This window comes from Phyllobates terribilis, unplaced genomic scaffold (genome assembly GCF_046119375.1).
Source record: "Phyllobates terribilis strain yellow unplaced genomic scaffold, ASM4611937v1 Scaffold_4__5_contigs__length_816908805, whole genome shotgun sequence".
Lineage (NCBI taxonomy): Eukaryota > Metazoa > Chordata > Amphibia > Anura > Dendrobatidae > Phyllobates > Phyllobates terribilis.
Genome location: NW_027362764.1, coordinates 308657806 through 308677318, shown reverse-complemented (window position 1 = coordinate 308677318; position 19513 = coordinate 308657806). Strand labels below are relative to the sequence as shown.

The 19513-nt window shown below is 41.2% G+C and overlaps 1 protein-coding gene across 1 annotated transcript in view; it reads left to right on the top strand.

Annotated features, from left to right (window-relative positions):
- CCT5 (chaperonin containing TCP1 subunit 5) overlaps window positions 1-19513 on the top strand; it is a 106023-nt gene that overhangs the window by 5012 nt on the left and 81498 nt on the right. Inside the window, exons 2-5 of the mRNA XM_073678359.1 lie at window positions 1523-1583; window positions 9369-9533; window positions 15499-15697; window positions 19285-19477. Of these exons, the coding sequence (XP_073534460.1) occupies window positions 1523-1583; window positions 9369-9533; window positions 15499-15697; window positions 19285-19477 (618 nt within the window). The remainder of the gene's footprint in view (window positions 1-1522; window positions 1584-9368; window positions 9534-15498; window positions 15698-19284; window positions 19478-19513) is intronic.

Sequence of the window (19513 nt, the reverse complement as noted above, 5' to 3'; positions counted from 1 at the left end):
GCGCTTTCCAGGCGATTTTAGCATCACTTGGAAAGTGCTTGACAACTAGGTCACACTATTTAAATCCATACAAGCTGCATGGATTTATATAGTGTGACCCGAGAGAATGGTTAAAAATAAAAAAATAAACCTATACTTGCCTTCTGATGGCCCCCGGAGACCTGCTGCGCTCCTGTGCTGGCTGCCGGCAGATCGCGGTACGCTGTACTGAAAGACCTGCCGTCACATGACTGTGACGTCAGCGCAGGTCCTTCAGTCCTGCGCAATCTGCTGGCAAGCACAGGGAAGGAGTCCGGTGGTCGTCGGAAGGTGAATATAATCTTTATTTTTTGTTTTATTCTTTTTTTACAGCTTTTAATGGTACCTGGGTGTGGAGGAGAGTCTCCTGTCCTCCACACCCGGGTACCATCCGCACATTAGAACGCGCCAATTACGCAAGTACAGATGCAGTCTTGCGGAATTGGTGCGTTCTAATGCAAGTCAATGGCGGCGAAAACGCAGCACTTCCGCAAAATAATTGGTAGTGCTGCGTTTTTTTCCCGCAATGATAATCCACAACGGAAATTTTCCCAGCATGTGCAGAGCACATGCGGATTATCATTGGGGGACATGGCAGGGCTTCTACCATGCGTTTTTTAAGCGTTTCTGCCGCTGCGGAAACGCTTAAAAAACGCATCGTGGGCACACAGCCTTACAAGTAGTTTTGCGCTGTATGGGAAACCCTACAGCAGAGCTGGCATTTACTCAAAGACCTACATTTAAAGCTATGTCGGTCAATATATTGTTCTTGACTTATTTCTGACTTCTTAGTGTCATCCTTGGCTCATGCGGTGAGATCTTGCATGGAGCCCCAGACCGAGGAAGATTGACAGTCACCTTGTGTTTATTCCATTTTCTAATAATTGTGCCAGCAGTTGTTGCCTATTGTCCTGTAGACCATCCCAGCCTTATGCATTTCTACATGTTTGTCCCTGGTGTCCTTAGACAGTTCTTTATTTTTTGGCTATGGTGGAGAGGTTGGCGTGTGTGGACTGGTGTCTTTTATGTAGGTAACGTGTTCAACCAGATGCATTTAATACAGGTTATTAGTGGAGAGTAGGAGGGTTTCTTAAAGAAAAATAATAGGTCTGTGAGAGATTTCTTGCTGATTGTTAGGTGATCAAATACTTATTTCATGCACAAAAAAATGCAATTTAATTATTTAAAAATCATGTATGTATTTATTACTGTGTTTTTTGCATTATAAGACTTCCCTTTTCCTCCAAATTTGGTAGGAAAATGGGGGTGTGATTTATAATTCAATGTGAGCTTTACCAGGCTGCAGTGGATCGGGGTCATAGGAGACAGGGTCGCTGCTTCAGGAGGCCAGACTGCTCTTGCCAGCTGCCTGTGTCCCGCTCCACCACAGCCGACCCTCAAGTAATCTACCTTTTTAAAAGGGAATATAAAATACACCATCATTTTATTATAAAAAAATGGCAGGTCTTGTTCATCTGTTAAACAATTATCTCTTTTGTTTCAGTCTCACATTATGGCCGCTAAAGCTGTTGCAAATACCCTTAGAACTTCATTGGGACCTAATGGTAAGAAATTGGTTTTGTTCTGTCTTTCCATAAAGCTAGCCATATTTGTTTAAAATAAAAAACAGAAATTAGTTTTAACTTTTTTTTTTCTGCACTAATTTGAGCCCATACAAGGGTGACAGTTGCTGATGAAGGCAGATATCTGAATAAGTTGATCTACTGTGTTGAAACTTTGTCACTGTAGGGTGCATGGCACATAGCAGACTTGCGATGTGATCATGGGCTTCTGATGGGCTGCTATGACAGCGAGGGAACCTGCACAAGACCCCTATGTTTGCTATAATGGTGCTTCTATGAAGTCTATTGTGTAGCTGCACTTGATTAGAGATCTTGATGTTTACCATACACTGTAGAGCTGCGGTATTGCAGTACATAAGTGATAACAAGTTTATAAAGAATAAAGTGTTTTTTTTTGTTTGTTTTTTTTGAATATCCCTCCTTTCCTCCCTTTAAAAAACAAAAACATTTGGTATGTTAACAGCCTTAAAAGTCCAGTCTATAAAAAAAATAAAATAAAAATAAATATACCGTATTTTTCGGACTATCAAGACGCACCGGACCCTAAGACGCACCTAGGTTTTAGAGGAAGAAAATAAAAAAAATAAAAATTTAAGCAAAAAATGTGGTCATGATGCACTTTTAAGGGGGAGGGGTCTTCTGCTGACACTGGTATAGGGGTAATGTCCCCCAATTCTGACAATATCCCCCATCCTGGTATATATGCCGCCCCCCTTCCTTTTATATGTGGTCCCAATCCCCATCCTGGTATGCATGGCACCCCTCATCCCCTGTCCTGGTATGCATGGCACCCCTCATCCCCTGTCCTGGTATGCATGGCACCCCTCATCCCCTGTCCTGGTATGCATGGCACCCCTCATCCCCTGTCCTGGTATGCATGGCACCCCTCATCCCCTGTCCTGGTATGCATGGCACCCCTAATCCCCCATCAGGCAGCACATAAAAAAAAAATAAACACTCCTACTCCCCTTTCTTCTATCCTCCAGTGCTGCGTCCGGTCTGCCTGCACTGATCTCTCCATGTGAGCCGCGCATGACGTCACTGCCATGCGCAGCTCACAAGGAGAGATCAGCTGCCGGAAGTCACTGCTCCCCACGCCAGGACTGTGTGCACGGGGAGCAGTGACTTCACTCTCCTTCATAGCCGGCACACAGCGGAGCCGCGCTGCTGCCGGCTGTCTCCTGTGCCCGCTCATTAAAGGGCATGAATATTCACCCCCTCCCCACGCCCATGGGCGTGGAGAGAGGTTGAATGTTCATGCCCTTTAACAGCAGGCACAGGAGATAGCCGGCAGCAGCCACAGTGCGGCTACACTGTGTGCTGCTATTAAGGAGCATATATACAGTGCTCCCCACGCAATAAAGAAAATTGCGAATGTCAGTAAGTGGTTAAAGGGGTGTTGTGGTCTAAAATGATAAGTCCACTGTAATTCTGTGACTGCAGACCTGTGAATTCTCACATTCCAAGCACTTTGCGTTGTAGGGATTCTCTGGTGTTTGTGCTGGAAGCAGCTGTCATGTGACTGCAAGTATGGGATATGCACACTCCCGGCCACAGTTCGACTAGACTGTTTCCGGCCTCGCGCAGTACGCTGGCATTGAGTGCGCCAGAAACCTTCTAGTCGGATTCTGGCCAGAGTGTGCATATCCCATACTTTTAGATATGTAACAGCTTTTCCCAGTGCTGATGCCAGAGAATCCTCATATCGCACAGTGCTTTAATTGTGAGGATTCACTCTTCTGCAGTTACATACAGTGACTGCAGACTTGTCGTTTTAGACCACGCAAACCCCTTTAATAGAATCCAAAATCCAGCCCACACATTAGACTCAATCGAGGAAATGGTCATCTGAGGTCACTATTGTATGCCCTGTTTTAGGTTAGAACTACTTGTTGACTTTTGCAATGCTAAGCGCTCATCTGTTGTTTCTTGACTTAAATCTACTGTGCTACTTATCATTTTAGCTGGTTATTCATTTCACCATGGTTGACTTATCATTTCACTATCCCATTTGCATCAGTTGGTAATTGTGCGAAAAACCAAATGTCATTTTAATTCTCTACAGTTACGGTTTTGCCCAGAATTGTATTATCTATTTATGCTCTGTCCCCATGTCAAAAAATAGGGAAGACTACATATACTTTAATATTCCCTTTTAGCTCCATTCACCAGACAGGCGCTGAAGGGTGTTCTTTGCCTAAGTTTATCAGCTAGTCATCTGTATACTGTTATAACATATGAGATAATCTGCACCCCTCACCGTATCCAAAACCACATTCAGAAATTGTAGTTGCTTCACATGAATTGGTGCAGACTGGAAGAAAGAAGTTTTTTTTTGTTTGTTTGTTTTTTTTATCTAAAATGTCGCTGTAGCCCCATATTTTAAAATTTCACAAGGCTAAAAAGAGATATGGACATCACAATTTGTTTTGGAGTTTTTCTGAAGTACAGAAATACCCCACATATGGTCGGAAAATACTGTTTAAGCACACGGCAGGGCCCGGAAGGGGAGAAGCCTTATTGGTATTTTGCAGCGTAACTTTTGGATGGATTAGATTGCTGACGCCAAGTTGCGTTTGAAGAGCCTAGGGATGCCAAAACAGCAGAAACCCCTTACAGATGACCCAATTTTGGAAACGACAATCCTTTAGGAATTTAGAGACTGGTGTGATATCAATGTTCAACCTACAGGTGCTTACGGACTCTTATAATAGTGAGGTCATGAAAATTAAAAATGTTTTATTTTTTTCTATGAAAATGTTCTAGGGCCAAATTTCACAAGGGCAATGAGAGAAACTGCACAATAAAATGCTGGGTCTGTTTTCTCCAAAGTATGCCAACATCCTACATGTGGTTGGAAACTATTGTTCGGGTACACTTAAGGTCTCGGAGAGGAAGGAGCACTCTTTGATTTTTGGAGCACAGTTTTTGCTGGAACAGATTATGAACACCATGTCGCATTTATAACCCCTGAGGTGCCTAAAAAAAAAAAGCAGAAACCCTCCCCCCACTTCCCAAAGTGACCCTATTTTTAGAAAATGCATGCCTCAAGAACCATAACTCCCCCCTCCCCACCCATCAATTTAGAAGTCAAAAATCAATTTGGACTTTTTTTTTTATTTTCCCCGCAGTAAACTATATGGTAAAACCAGTGATGTCTTTCAAAAGTGCGCAAAAAATAAGCCCTCACGCGGCCATATTGACCAAAAAATAAGCTGTCTGGGAAGAAGGGGAGCAAAAAACCCAAAGACAAAAAATAAAAAATGCCCCGGTCATTAAAAGGTTAATAGTTCCCTCAGGAGACTTCAAGCAGCGATGGTGGGATAGTCTGTACTATGCATAGAAGTGCTTTAGCAAAAATCACTATCTCCTATTCACAGGAGATTAACAATGACAGGTAAGGGGGTCTTCTGCAGACCCTCGGCTGTCATGACCAACCTCTTACACCCACCCAAGTCCTCCCTGATCACGTGATGGGGCGCTGATGGGAGGGATTTGTGTCAGGCTGCCACGTGTTAAATCCCACTGTCATTGATTTAACTGGTTAACAGTCACAGGGGGAGCGTAAATATACGTCAAGTCATCAAGGGGTTAAAGCATTAATCTTTTTCTCCTCACTCCAAGCATAGTTTAATTAAATTAGTGGTTATATTACTGATGTGCTAAAGTAAAACCATGCCATACCAATTAACCCCTTTCTGGCCCAGGGCGCATTAATACGTATCTGTGCCCTGGGCCTGATACGTATTAATACGCCCTGGCGATTTCGCCCGCACACAAGCGGTGCGGGCAAGATCGCCGCCGGGTGTCAGCTGTAACAATGTGCAGGGAGCTGTCCCGCACCGCTCCCGGTACATTAACCCCAGAAATGCGGCGATCAAAATCGATCGCAGCATTCCAGTGGCAAGAGGAGATAAGCGCAATACTTACCTTCTCTGCCAGCATCTCGCGGCGTCTGGGTCCGGTCCCGGCTGTTGCCATGGTGACCCAACGTCATCATGACAACATCCGGGACACCAGGAGGCAGGAAGTTGCTTTGGTCATGCGCAGTGCATGACCAAAGTAACCTCCCTGTGCAGCGCTGACGGGCTGCATGGCATATACAGCCGATCAGGCTGCAAAAAGTGAAAGTCCCATAGTGGGACAATGTGAAAAAGTAATAATGTCAGAAAGTGAAGAAAAAAATGTAAAAAAATTGTAAAAATATTTTTATAAAAAATGAAAATAATAATAAAAAAAATATAGTACCCATAAATAAATCTTGAAAAAAAAAAAATAAACCAATAAAAGCACACATTTGGTGTCGCCGCGTCCGGAACGACCTGACCTATAAAACTGTTCCACTAGTTAACCCCTTTAGTGAACACGGTAAAAAGAAAAAAGAAACATTAAACGATGTTTTATCATCATACCGCCAAGCAAAAAATGGAATAAAACGCGATCAAAAAGACGAATGTAAATAAAAATGGTACCGCTGAAAACCTCATCTTGTCCCGCAAAAACAAGCCGCCATACAAAGTTATAGCTCTCAGAATAAAGCGATGCAAAAACAATTATTTTTTCTATAAAATAGTTTTTGTGTAAAAGCGCCAAAATATCAAAAAATATAAATGTAGTACTGCTGTAAACGTACTGACCCGAAGAATAAAGCTGCCTCATCAAATTTACCACATGCAGAACGGCATAAAAAAAACCCCCAAAAAACAAATTCCTGAATTGTTGGTTTTTGTTTGTTCTGCCTTCTAAAAATCAGAATAGAAAGCGATCAAAAAATGTCAGGTGCCCGAAAATGGTACCAATAAAATCGTCAACTCATCCTGCAAATAAGTCGTCGCGTGACTTTCGGCCAAAATATGGAAAAATTATGGCTCTCAAAATATGGCGATGTAAAAACTAGTCTTTGCAAAAAAAAAAATGCGTCTTTTAGTGTGTGACAGCTGTCAATCATAAAAACCCGGTATGAATCTGGCATCGCTGTAATTGCACCGACTCGAAGAATAAAAACGTCTAATCACTTATACCACACGAGGAATGGCGTAAAAAATAAACTATAGGGTTAGGGTTGTGCTGTGGGTTTGGATTGGGATTTTTTCAGAAGTAAAGAAAAAAAAAAATTACGACAATATGGCGACTAATGTTGAGCGCAAGTGCTCGCTACTTGAGTTTACATCAGGTGCTCAGGTATGCACCAGGTATTGCGGGTGCTCGAGTCTCCGCCCCAAATGTTTTGCAGCTGTAAGGCTGTGTGCCCACGTAGCGTTTTACAAGCGTTTTTGATGCGGAATTTCCGCAGCGGAAATGCTTGTAAAATGCTTGGTAACCCGCACCCCATGATCCCCAATGGGTTTCCGCAACTTCTATGCACATGCTGCGGATTTTTCCGCAGCGTTTATGCCGCGTTCAAAAATCCGCAGCATGTCATTTAATTTTGCGTTTCCGCATGCAGAATTGCCTTTGTCCAATACATAAAAAACGCAAGGCAATTCCGCATGTGGAAAACGCGTGAAAAACGCGCGATAAACGCGTGCGGAATTCCGCATGCGTTTTTCCGGGAGAGGACTTGCATTTATGCAGCAGAAATTTTCTGCTTCATAACTGCAACGTGGGCACATAGCCTTATACAGCCAAAAAAACCTTGCGGGGATTGCCTGCCATGCATGAGCGATCCCGGCATGTTTTTTTCTGGGTGTCTAATAACCGTGAAACATGCGGGGCAGGGACTCGGGCATGTCACTTGAGTACCCGCGATACTGGGTGCATACCCGAGTACCTGATGCAAACTCAAGTAGCGACCACATGCACTCAAGACTAATGACAACTTATTCAATATGATGACCTAATGTTATCAAATTCTGCGTCGTACCTCTGGGTTCAAAATGTTCTCTATACCCCTTGATAAAATCCTTGAGGGGTCTAGTTCTAAAATGGAGTCACTGGGGGGGGGGGGTTTCCACTGTTTAGGCACATCAGGGACTTCCCAAACGCAACATGGCGTCCGCTAATTATTCAAGCAAATTTTACATTCAAAAAGTCAAATGGCGCTCCTTCCCCTCCAAACCCTACCCCTCAAAGTGACTTCAAATGTGATGTGGTCCCTAAAAAAAAAAAAATGTTGGAAAAATGAGAAATCGTTAGTCAACTTTTAACCCTTAAAGCTCCCTACTAAAAAAAAAAAAATTTGGTTCCAAAATTGTGCTGATGTAAAGTAGACACGTGGGAAATGTTATTTATTAACTATTTTGTGTGACATATCTCTCTGATTTCAAGGCATAAAAAATGTAAATTTTGAAAATGGCAAAATTTTCGCCAAATTTCTGATTTTTTTTTTTTTTTTTGTCACAAATAAACGCAAGTGATATCGAAGAAATTTTACCACAATCATGAAGTACAATGTGTCACAAAAAAACAGTCTCAGAATCAGGGGGATCCGTTGAAGCGTTCCAGAGTAATTACCTCATAAAGTGACAGTGGTCAGAATTGTAAAAATTGGCCTGGTCATTAACGTGCAAACCACCCTCGGGGATAAAGGGGTTAAACTTACCCCGCTGGTTTTAAATTTGCAGTAAAGGGGACATGGATACTAGCCCACTCCACAGCTAATATCAGCTCTCAGCAGTCCTAGAAATGGCACAGCCATAGGATGCGCCAAATCTGGCACTTAGCCTCTGCTCTTCCCACTGCTGTGTAGCGGTGGCAAATAAGGTAATAGGGTTGGGGTTCATGTCAGCCTTGTAATGGCGGCTTAAGCCCAGGTTAGTAATGGAGAGACGTTTATAAGAGGCCCCCATTACTAACCCTGTAGTAAGGTTTTTGACAGTTTATTCTGGCTGTGTCTTTATTGAACAAAGTCTTTTATTGAAGGAAAATTACACACTGTTTTAGTAATTTAAAAATAAAAAAAACACTCTATACTCCTGGGAAAAAAACCAAAAAAAACATATCCCTCACCTGTCCTCTGTCATGACATAATCCCGGTGTCCCACGGCGATCCGGATCACTTCTGCAGCAGCCACATCAATCACTGAGACTGCTGTAGAAGACAGCACTATGCACTGACAGGAGCGTAATCACTCCTGTAAGTGTACATCACTGTTTTTTTCTGTGTTTTTGCGCCTTCTTTGACTTGAATTGAGTCAGAGAAATACGCAGCAAACATCCACAGCAAATCCGCAAATATATTCATACCTGCGAGTATGAATATATTGTTGCGGCTCAATTGAACTCAATGGGGGGGGACGGGATGCTTCAGAAACTCTAAAAAGAATGGAAATGCTGCGGATTTAAACGCAATCCTGTCGCAAAAATTCCTGATCATGTGCACAGCACATCAGGATTGTCATTGCATTAGCTTGCACACAGATTACCTAGCGTTTTTGGTGCAGTTCTGCGCTGAAAAAATGATGCTAAAACAGTGTGCACATAGCCTTGCACTGTATTTATTTTTTCTCATGGATGCAATATTAAAGTGACTATCCATTCAACTGAAATGGTTACCTTTTTAGTGTTGTCCAGATCTACTCAGGTTTTGAGTTTTCACTACTCCCTTTAAAAATTCTTCTTTTATCAAGTCAAAAGATCTAAAAAATGGTCCTTCGTAGCAGTTGTGATGTTGCAGAACACCATGCAGGCACACGTGCCTGTGCAGCTTACAATTGGACTTTTTAAAAATGAACTACCTAGCCATTTAACAATGAAATTATTTGATTGTCATACTGCAGAAAGCAGTTTATAAAATAATTTGTGTAATCTATTCTACTTATTTTCTAGGACTGGATAAGATGATGGTGGATCAGGATGGTCATGTCACTATAACTAATGATGGGGCAACTATCCTTGGTATGATGGATGTTGATCATCAGATTGCTAAATTGATGGTTGAATTGTCGAAATCTCAAGATGAGGAAATTGGTGATGGGACAACAGGTGTTGTTGGTAAGCTTGTTCCCTAATTTAAGGTATTGTTAAGCTGTGATTACACATGACATTACATGCCAACTAAAATATGGTTGGGGAATGGCATAAAAACATTGATTAGTTCCTTTTTATTTTATTTTTATAACCTCTTGCCTCTGCACTGTTTTGACCGTCCCAACCAGACCCAATTTTTAAAATCTGACTTGTGTATGTGGAAATAACTTTAAAATGCTTTTACAAATCTCAATGATTGAGATGGGTTTTGTTGTTACATAATGAACTTTGTTTAAAAACAGAAATTTTCTAGTAACAATGTTTTACCTCAGAAAACGAATCCTCTGCGATCACTTGCTGTAAAGTCACGCACGTTCTTGCACGCAGGAAACTGGGCATCCAGGCTCACTCACAATCAATGAACCAATTCAGTTTTTCTGTATTTCGGCTGACAGTCATGTAAGGGCTTGTTTTTTGCAGTTTGAAAAATCAGTCAATAAAAGTAAGAAAATATACATAAAGGTGCGAATGTTATACTTGCACAGATCTTCCTCTCTGAGCTTGCTCTGTGCCTCAAAAGTAGTTTCCGATTACATGTATAGTATTAGGATACTTTATCGAAATTGCACAACAAACTTTGAGGTCCATTTGTTCCCATGAGCCCTTATAAAAATTAAATATTTGGTCCTAAAACAACATTTTAGCGGAGAAAATGTGTTTATTCACCCAATGGTATAAATTTCTGTGAGACACATGTAGTGTCAACATGCTCACTGCACCCCAAGATGAACTCATTGAGGTGTAGTATGTAAAATGGGGTCGCTTAAGGGGGGGTTCGGGTTTTTTTTTTTTTTTTGGCACCTCAGGGGCTCTACCAATGTTACATGGCACTCTCAAACCATTCCAGAAAAATCTGAAATCTAATACGGTGCTTTTTTCCTTTGTGACCTTTGCACTGTGCCTCGAAAGTACTGCATATGAGTTATCAGCGTGCTCCGGAGAAACTGCGCAACAAATTTTGAGGTCCATTTTCTCCTTTTACCCTTGTGGGGGAAAAAAAAAAAAAAAAAAAGGTTAATGTTAATTTTTTTTCCTTCCACATACCACTAATTTCTGTGAAGCACCTGAAGGTTTAATTGCATTTATTGAATGTGGTTTTGAGGGTGCAGTCTTTAGAATGGTGTCACTTTTGAGTATTTTCAGTCGTATAGACCAACCAAAGTCACTTCAAATGTAATGTGGTCCGTATAAGAAATTTTTTTACATTTTGTTGTAAAAATGAGAAATTGCTGATCAAGTTTTAACTCTAACTTAACAAAAAAATTGTTTCCAAAATTGTTCTGATGTAAAGTAGACATGTGGGAAATGTGATTTATTAACTATTTTGTGTGACTTTAACTCTGTGGTTTATGGGCATAAGAATTAAAAATTTCAAAAGTTTTGCTAAATATCCGGGTTTTTTTTTATTTTTTTATTTTTTTTTAAAAAAACGCAAGTCATATCGTGTTTTTTTTTTGTTGTTGTTGTTTTTTTTTAATTATTATTTTTATTTTTTTAACCACTATCATGAAGTAAAATGTCATGAAAAATCAGTCTCAAAATCCATGGGATCCATTGAAGCGTTCCAGAGTTATTATAAAGTGACACTGGTAAGATTTAAAATGCGGCCCGGTCATTAACCTACAAAGCAGCTCAGTCCTTAAGGGGCTAGACTAACGCAATTTTTTTTTTTTTTTTTTGATATACCAACACAAAGTAGCAAGTGTTTGTGAAATGCAAAGTAAATGATTAATGGTTTTATTATTTTAAAAATATTAATCTGAAAACTTGATGTGCATTTTTATTCCGCCCTCTGTAGCATGATGCCCCTAAATTAAAATTGAGTAACCCAATTGCCTCCATAAGTCACATAATTAATAAATTGAGTTCACCTACAGGTGCAGCTCACTAAATTAGAATATCAGAAAGTTAATTTATTTCTGTTCTTCAATCCAAAAAGTGAAACTCATATATTATATAGTCATTACTAACAGAGTGATCTATTTCAAATGTTTATTTCTGTTAATGTTGATGATTATGGCTTACAGCCAATGAAAACACAAAAGTCATTATCTCAGTAAATTAGAATAAGTACCAAAAACACCTGCAAAGGATTCCTAAGCATTTAAAAACGTCCCTTAGTCTATTTCAGTAGGCTCCACAATCATGGGGAAGACTGCTGAGTTGACAGATATCCAGAAGGCAGTCATTGACAGACTCCACAAGGTCCCAGAGTCTGGAGAAAGAGTGAAGAGGCCACAATCCAAGCTGCTTGAGGTCTAGTGTGAGGTTTCCACAATCAGTGATGGTTTGGGGAGCCATGTCATCTGCTGGTGTAGATCCACTGTGTTTTATCAAGACCAAAGTCAGCATCCGTCTACCAGGAAATTTTAGAGCACTTCATGCTTCCTGCTGCTGACAAGCTTTTTGGAGATGGAAATTTCATTCTCCAGCAGGACTTGGCACCTGTCCACACTGCCAAAAGTATCAATACCTGGTTTAAAAACAACAGTATCACTGTGCTTGATTGGCCAGCAAACTCGCCTGACCTTAACCCCATAGAGAATCTATGGAGTATTGTCAAGAGGAAGATGAGAGACACCAGACCCAACAATGCAGACGAGCTGAAAGCTGCTATCAAAGCAACCTGGGCTTCCATAACACCTCAGCAGGGCCACAGGCTGATCGCCTCCATGCCACGCAGTATTGATGCAGTAATTGATGCAAAAGGAGCCCTGACCAAGTATTGAGTGCATTTACTGAACATACATTTCAGATTTTAAAACCATTTTTCAAGCTGGTGTTATAAAGTATTCTAATTTTCTGAGATAATGACTTTTGTTTTCATTGGCTGTAAGCCATAATCATCAACATTAACAGAAATAAACACTTGAAATAGATCACTCGGTTTGTAATGACTCTATATGATATATGAATTTGACTTTTTGTATTGAAGAACTGAAATTAACTTTTTGATATATTTTAATTTAGTGAGATGCACCTGTATGTGTAATTTATTCTCAGTATAACTATAGCTGTCCTGTGAAAACCTCATGTTTGTTTGAAAACATAATGCATCAAACTGCAACATGAAAACTAAGCAATGCACCAGACATGTTAGTTATAAAGTTGTGGAGAAAAGTAAAGCAGTGTTTAAGTTAGAAAAATAAATACCATATATACTCGAGTATAAGCTGAGGCAGCTAATTTTACCACAAAAAGCTGGGAAAACGTATTGACTAGAGTATAAGCTTAGGGTGGGAAATACAGTAGCTACTGGTAAATTTTGCCATCTCTATCCCCAATCCTGGCATACATGGCACACCTTCCCTCTGTTCCAGCATTGCGTCCTGTTCTGCCAGCAGCTGATCTAAGCAGCGCATGATGTCACTGCCATGCGCCCTCAGATGCCGAGGTGAGCTGCGGGGATATTCACGCCTCTCCACGCCGGAACTAGGGACATGGGGAGGAGCGAATATTTATTTTCTTTTATTAGCTCGCGCTGTAACCGCAGCTGGCAGGTTCCTGCTGCGGCTCAGCTATCCTGTGTGCCTGATACTGAAGAGAATGATTATTCAGTCTTCTCCACACCCATAGGAGTGGGAAGGAGTGAATATTCATAATCTTTAATAGCGGGCACAGAAGAAAGCTAAACCACTGCAGGAGCCGACAGCTGCAGCTGTGCACCGCTCCTCTGCGACAACTCCCCCACCACCTTCCACAGCTGGAATATATGTATATACTCGAGTATAAGCTGATGGGGGGGCTTTTTCAGCCTAAGTATATGCGATAAATAAAGGAAGAAAAAAAAAACCCAAGTTGGGAACATCTCACTGAGCACTGGTCAATCAATCATCTAAAAATGGAAGGTGTATGGCACAACTGAAAACTTACCAAATCATGGCAAGTCCCACCTAAAGTGACATCTAAAGCAAGGAGGGCACTAATTAGAGAAGCAGCCAAGAGACCCACGGTCACTCTGGAGGAGGTGCAGAGATCCCCAGCTCAGGCAGGAGAATCTGTCCGCAGGAGAATCTGTCCGCAGGACAACTATTAGTCATATAAAATCTGACCTTTATGGAAGAGTGGCAAGAAGAAAGCAATTTTTTTTTTTAAAAGCAAGCTGTAAGAAGTCCCATTTGCAGTTTGCAAAAAGTCACATAGGGGACACAATTAGCATGTGGAAAAAGGTATTCTGGTCAGATGAGAGCAACTTTTTAGGTTTAATGCAAAATGCTATGTATGGCAGAAAACCAACAGTACACATCGCCCTGAAAACACCATCTCCACCGTCCAACATGGTGGTAACAGCACTATGCTGTGGGAACATTTTAGACCAGCTTCCCTCTCCCTTCTGAAGAGTTGATGGGAGGATGGCTGGCGCTAAATACTGGCTGCAAAAGACTTGAGACTGGGGTTCACCTTTTAGCAGAAAAAACGACCCTAAACATACTGCCAAAGCTACAAAGGAATGGTTTATATCAAAGCATATTCATGTTTGAATGACCCAAAGTACAGACCTGAATCCCATTTGAGAACCTGTGACAAGACTTCAAAATTGCTGTTCAGGGTTCTCCATCCAATCCCACGTAGCTACAGCTAGTTTGCAAAGAATGGGCAAATATGTCATCCTCTAGATCTGGAAAGCTAGTACAGGTATACCTCAAAAGTCTTGAAGAAGCAGTAATTGCTGTGAAAGGTGATCCTACAGTAGTATTGACTTGGGGGCTGAATACAAATGCAGGTCACAATTTTAAGATTTATATTTTTTAAATAGAAAACAGTGTGTCATTTCCTTGTTACACTTTCAATTTTGTGTTGGTTTATTACATAAAATCCCAATAAAATACATTTCAGTTTGTGGGTGTAACATGAAAAAGTTCACAAGTTGTGAATACTTATTCAAGGCACTGTAGAAAAATTCCCTCATACAGCGGATGAAGTAAGTATTGAACACTTCACCAATTTAAGTAAATATATACTACTCACAAAGTTAATGTTTGGTTTTCGGGTGAAATTTCAGGACGAACCTTATATGCTCTGTAAACTTTTCAGGTGAAAAATGTGTACTTCTCTAAACTTTTGATTACACTTGTTCAATGTTTCAGTACTTTTTGCACAACTTACTGTTGACTTATTCCAAGATGTATTAATTAAAATCAACTTTAAACTAAAGCGCACTTGTTGGCTGGATTGTGCTCCGTAAGCTACACTCCCTGACAGAAGTTATGTCGCTTATCCATGTTATGTGAATAAAAGCTTATAACCTGACGTTAAATTCATCCATTGGTTTTATAAATTACTCTTTTGAAAGCTGAAACCCTCCCAAATTTGGTTTCGGTTAAGAAAATAAATTGGCATCAATGCTGAAATATTGATCATTTAATGAACACAGAATGGTCAGATTTTGGCAAGACAAAAGTTTTGTCGCTTGATTGTATAATGCACCCAATCATAGTTTACATCCTCACCAGTGCTTAGTAAATGATCGGTTAATTAGTGGGTGTGTATACAAAGAAACCCAGCACCCCAGACCTTCACAGATGAATATGTAAGCAGAGCACCAAATAGAGCCCACCCCACAGGCCGCCGAGGAGCACGAGAATATCATTATCTCCAAACTGAATGTAAAGATTACACTAGAACCACAAAAAGGATTTCAGCAACCAGGGTATCATTTTAATCAGTGCAATGTCGCCCACCTGACAGTGTATGTAGTTTATTGAGCACAATCCTGCTGACAGGTGCGCTTTAACTTAGCTTGTGGGAAAACCCTTTTTAAGTACTTGATTTTACATGTGTTGCAGTGGCAAGGGGACTGAATATTATTTATTGAATTTAATGATTTGAGTTGTTTTAATACTGTCATCCATATGGTATACATTGTGTGTGTGTGTATATTGCCTGGGGCTTTCTGCAATATTAATCGTGTTTTTACATTTATCTTCAGTTCTTGCTGGAGCATTGTTAGAACAAGCTGAACAATTATTAGATCGTGGAATCCATCCTATCAGAATCGCAGATGGTTATGAACAAGCTGCCAGAATTGCTATTGAAAACCTGGATAAAATCAGTGACAGTTTTCCAGTTGATCCTAAAAATGTGGAACCACTTGTCCAAACTGCTATGACCACTCTGGGTTCAAAAGTGTAAGTGTATGTAGTTGTAGACTAGCTTTAACTACTTGAGGGAGACCTCACAGACAGCTTATTTTTTTCTTTGCAAAACTCAGCCTTTTCTTCTCATCTATTCTGCTGCGAAAGATTAATACATAACATGACCTTTGATCACTGTTTGGTCAGCATGTTAGTTTTTATGATCAGTGTTTTCTTAAGTTATTTTCATTAATGGAAGAATAAATGCCGCATATACTCGAGTATAAGCTGACTTTTTCAGCTCACTTTTTAGGCTGAAAAAGCCCCCCTCGGCTTATACTGCTGAGGCTGAGTGATCCTCTGTACCCGCTACTAAAGAGAATGCATATTCCCTCTTCTCCACTCCCATGGGCATGGGGAGCAGGGAATATTCATTTTCTTTAGTATCTGGCACAGCGCAGGCTGCAGCAGTCAGCAGCCTTCTGTGCCCTGCTGCTCCCCTGCTGCTACTCCCCCAAACCTCCTACCACGCAGAGCTACAGTATATACAGGGAGATAGTATTCGGACTATAAGACGCACCCCCCACTTTCCTCCAAAATTTTGGAGGGAAAAAGTGCGTCTTATAGCCCGAAAAATACGGGATGCATCTCTAGAGGGGGATGCATCGGGAGGGCGGTTATGTCACGATGGGGGCAGGCTTTGCAGCGTTGAGAATCTCTCCCCCCTATGTGCTTACCCACCTATCCACTCTTTCCCCCGTGTGCTGACTTCTCCCATCTGTGCTCTTGTTTGACCTGTCTACCCCATGTGCTATCCCCTTCGTCTGCTGTCTCTCTCCTTCTTGTGCTGTTCCGTTTGAGCGGTTTCCCCCCCCTGTGCCCCCACATCCCCCCCCCCCCCCAATCTACGGTCTTCTCCTCTCATGTGATCTCTTCTTTGACCTGTGTACCCCATGTGCTCTCCCCCTTGTCTGCGCTCTCTCCACCCCTGTGCGTGCAGGCGCATTAAATCACCGCCGCCATCTTTGTGCAGGCAGATAGCGGCGGTCATATTAAAACTGAGCATGCGCTCCTTCTGTACAAAGATGGCGATGGTCAGAGAATCATTCGGCTGATCCTGGTGGCGGCTTGTGCGTGACGGTGTTCCGCTGGTGGTACTGCGCAAGAGGCTGGTACCACCAGCGGTTTCCATATTGAGACACCTATCACTTGGGTGTCCCAATATGGCGGTCGACGAACTTCCACTGCTTGGAATTGTGGGATCCGGACACATCTGGACAGAACAGGATGTGAAGACCTTACAAGGTGTATCACACATGTGCACCTCCTTTCAAGGTGCTTGTGGTGACAATGAGGGAGGGGCACAAACAATCACCACTCCAGCTGGCTTCATTGCTGGACAGTGTGAGCAAAGGAACTTGGAAGTGAAGGAGGAAACACGAGCAGTCTCCAGCTCACTGCCTGGTGAGTTATGGAGCACAGCACATACCTAGAGCTGCACTGGAGTGATCACATCCAGCTCAGTCACAGTGCCTGCGCTTAGATGAGCAGACTGGTTTCACTTTCCTTGATGCACTGCATCATGGGAGAGTGACGTCAACACAGCAGAGAAGGGGAAATCCCCAGCCTGGCTGCAACAGCTGAAGTCGGCTCAGTTGAGTGGAGGCTCATGCCAAGAAAGGGAGTTTTTCTCCCACTTGGTATATGCCTTGTTTATAATGTTTCAGTCAAATGATAAATGTTATTACATCTGTATTTAATTTAAATAATTTAGTGATCGGTACGCTTTAAACTGTCGCTGTGTGTAAACGCGCAGTGACAGTTAAGTGCCAACAGCTGACTGACCGATCTCATCATGATCGTGCAGAAGATGCTGTAATATCATTGTCTCCTGAGCTTAGTTTTTTCTAATATCTAATCTGTGTCTCCTCCCATTCAGTTTCATCCCATTGCTTCTAGTCTTTCCTTGTGCGAATGAGAATAAAGATGATCCTTCTACAATGTGACAGCCCTTGAGATATTTGTAGACAGCTATTAAGTCTCCTCTCAGTCTTCTTTTTTTGCAAGCTAAACATTCCCAAATCCTGTGACCGTTCCTCATAGGACATGGTTTGCAGACCGGTCACCATTCTTGTCGCTCTTCTCTGAACTTGCTCCAGTTTGTCAATGTCTTTTTTAAAATGTGGTGCCCAAAACTGGACGCAGTATTCCAGATGAGGTCTGACCAAAGAGGAGTAAAGTCTGATAATGACTTCACGTGATCTAGACTGTATGCTTCTGTTAATACATCCCAGAATTGTATTTGCCTTTTTTTTGCTGCCGCATCACACTGTTGACTCATGTTCAGTCTGTGATCTATGATCACTAAGTTGCACTTATCCTTGTGAGGTACTGAAAGACTCGCTATATGATTCTATATAATCTTTTCTATCTATATAAAGGAGGCGATTACTTGATTATGGTATACTAGCTGTGTGAGATCCCCCTTCTTTTTGCCTATTAAGGCTCTATAGAATTTGACCAATAGTCCAGTAACCTTGGTGTGGTTTCACATTCGTATGTATGTTTGTACGCCTTTTAAAGAGATTTTTCTGATTTAAAAGTTTTTTTACTCTGAGGTTACATGTTATCCACGTTTTTTCCAACAGTTGCATTATAATATAAAAATCACCATCATGAACTACATACAATATGTCTCGAAAAAGCAGTCTCAGAATCAGTGGGATCCGTTGAAGCATTCTAGAGTTATTACCAGGGCTGTGGAGTCTGTAAGCCAAACCTCAGACTCCTCAATTTCCGTGACTTCGACTCCCTCATACATGGCTCATGTTTAAGTGATAAATTTACTCTACCACAGATTCATCATCTCAGCTAAAAGTCTAGACCCTTAGATCAGGAATAGTACAGACATTTCTAGGACATTTCAGAACTTTCTCGAATTCTTATGAAAAATGTATTCTCCACAAACTGCATTGAACTACTGTATCCAATTTATTATATATTTTAGGAGTTGAAGAGTCGGTCCATTTTACACAGACTCCGATTCCCACTCCACCAAAATGGACTCCGCCTCCATAAAGTGACAGTGGTCAGATTTAAAAATTAAGGCCTTTAACCTACAAAAAGTGGCTCGGTCCTTAAGTAGTTAAGCAACATTGTAGACTATAGCCTTGCAGGATCTTTTGACTAACCCTCGTTTTATTTCATAAATCAATAGTACATGTGAAAATAAGTAACTTTGTAATATATATTTATCAGAGATGAATACCAAAAATCTTGATTTTTCTCACATCAGGGGTTTATTTGGATCAGCACAGCTGAGCTCTGCTGTATGTCCTCATGTTGCTGCAGCTGATCTCTATAAGCTAGAAATTGAATGAAGAGCAGGCGTCCCCTTCTCCATGCTGTGCTGTCTGAGAGAAATCACTGCAGCTCGTTTCCTCCCCCTGCTCTGTGGATTGCCATTCATAGCTAGAGCATACAAATGGGGAAACTGGTGCGAAAGCAGGATAATACACATAATGGCCAGCGATAGTGTTTTGTTTCATTTACAAACCCAAGGCACGTTTTATTATGAAAAATTACTTGAAAGCATAGTTGGCTCAACCTGTGTTTTTTCTCTTTTTTATTTTTAAATGTAGAATTAACCGTTGCCATAAACAAATGGCAGAAATTGCAGTTACTGCTATTCTCACTGTTGCTGATATGGAACGCAAAGATGTGGATTTCGAGTTAATTAAAGTTGAGGGTAAAGTTGGAGGAAAGCTTGAAGACACACAACTGATAAAAGGTGTTATCGTAGACAAAGATTTCAGTCACCCACAAATGCCAAAGGTAAGTTTTAGACATTTTGCATATCAAAGAGAACCC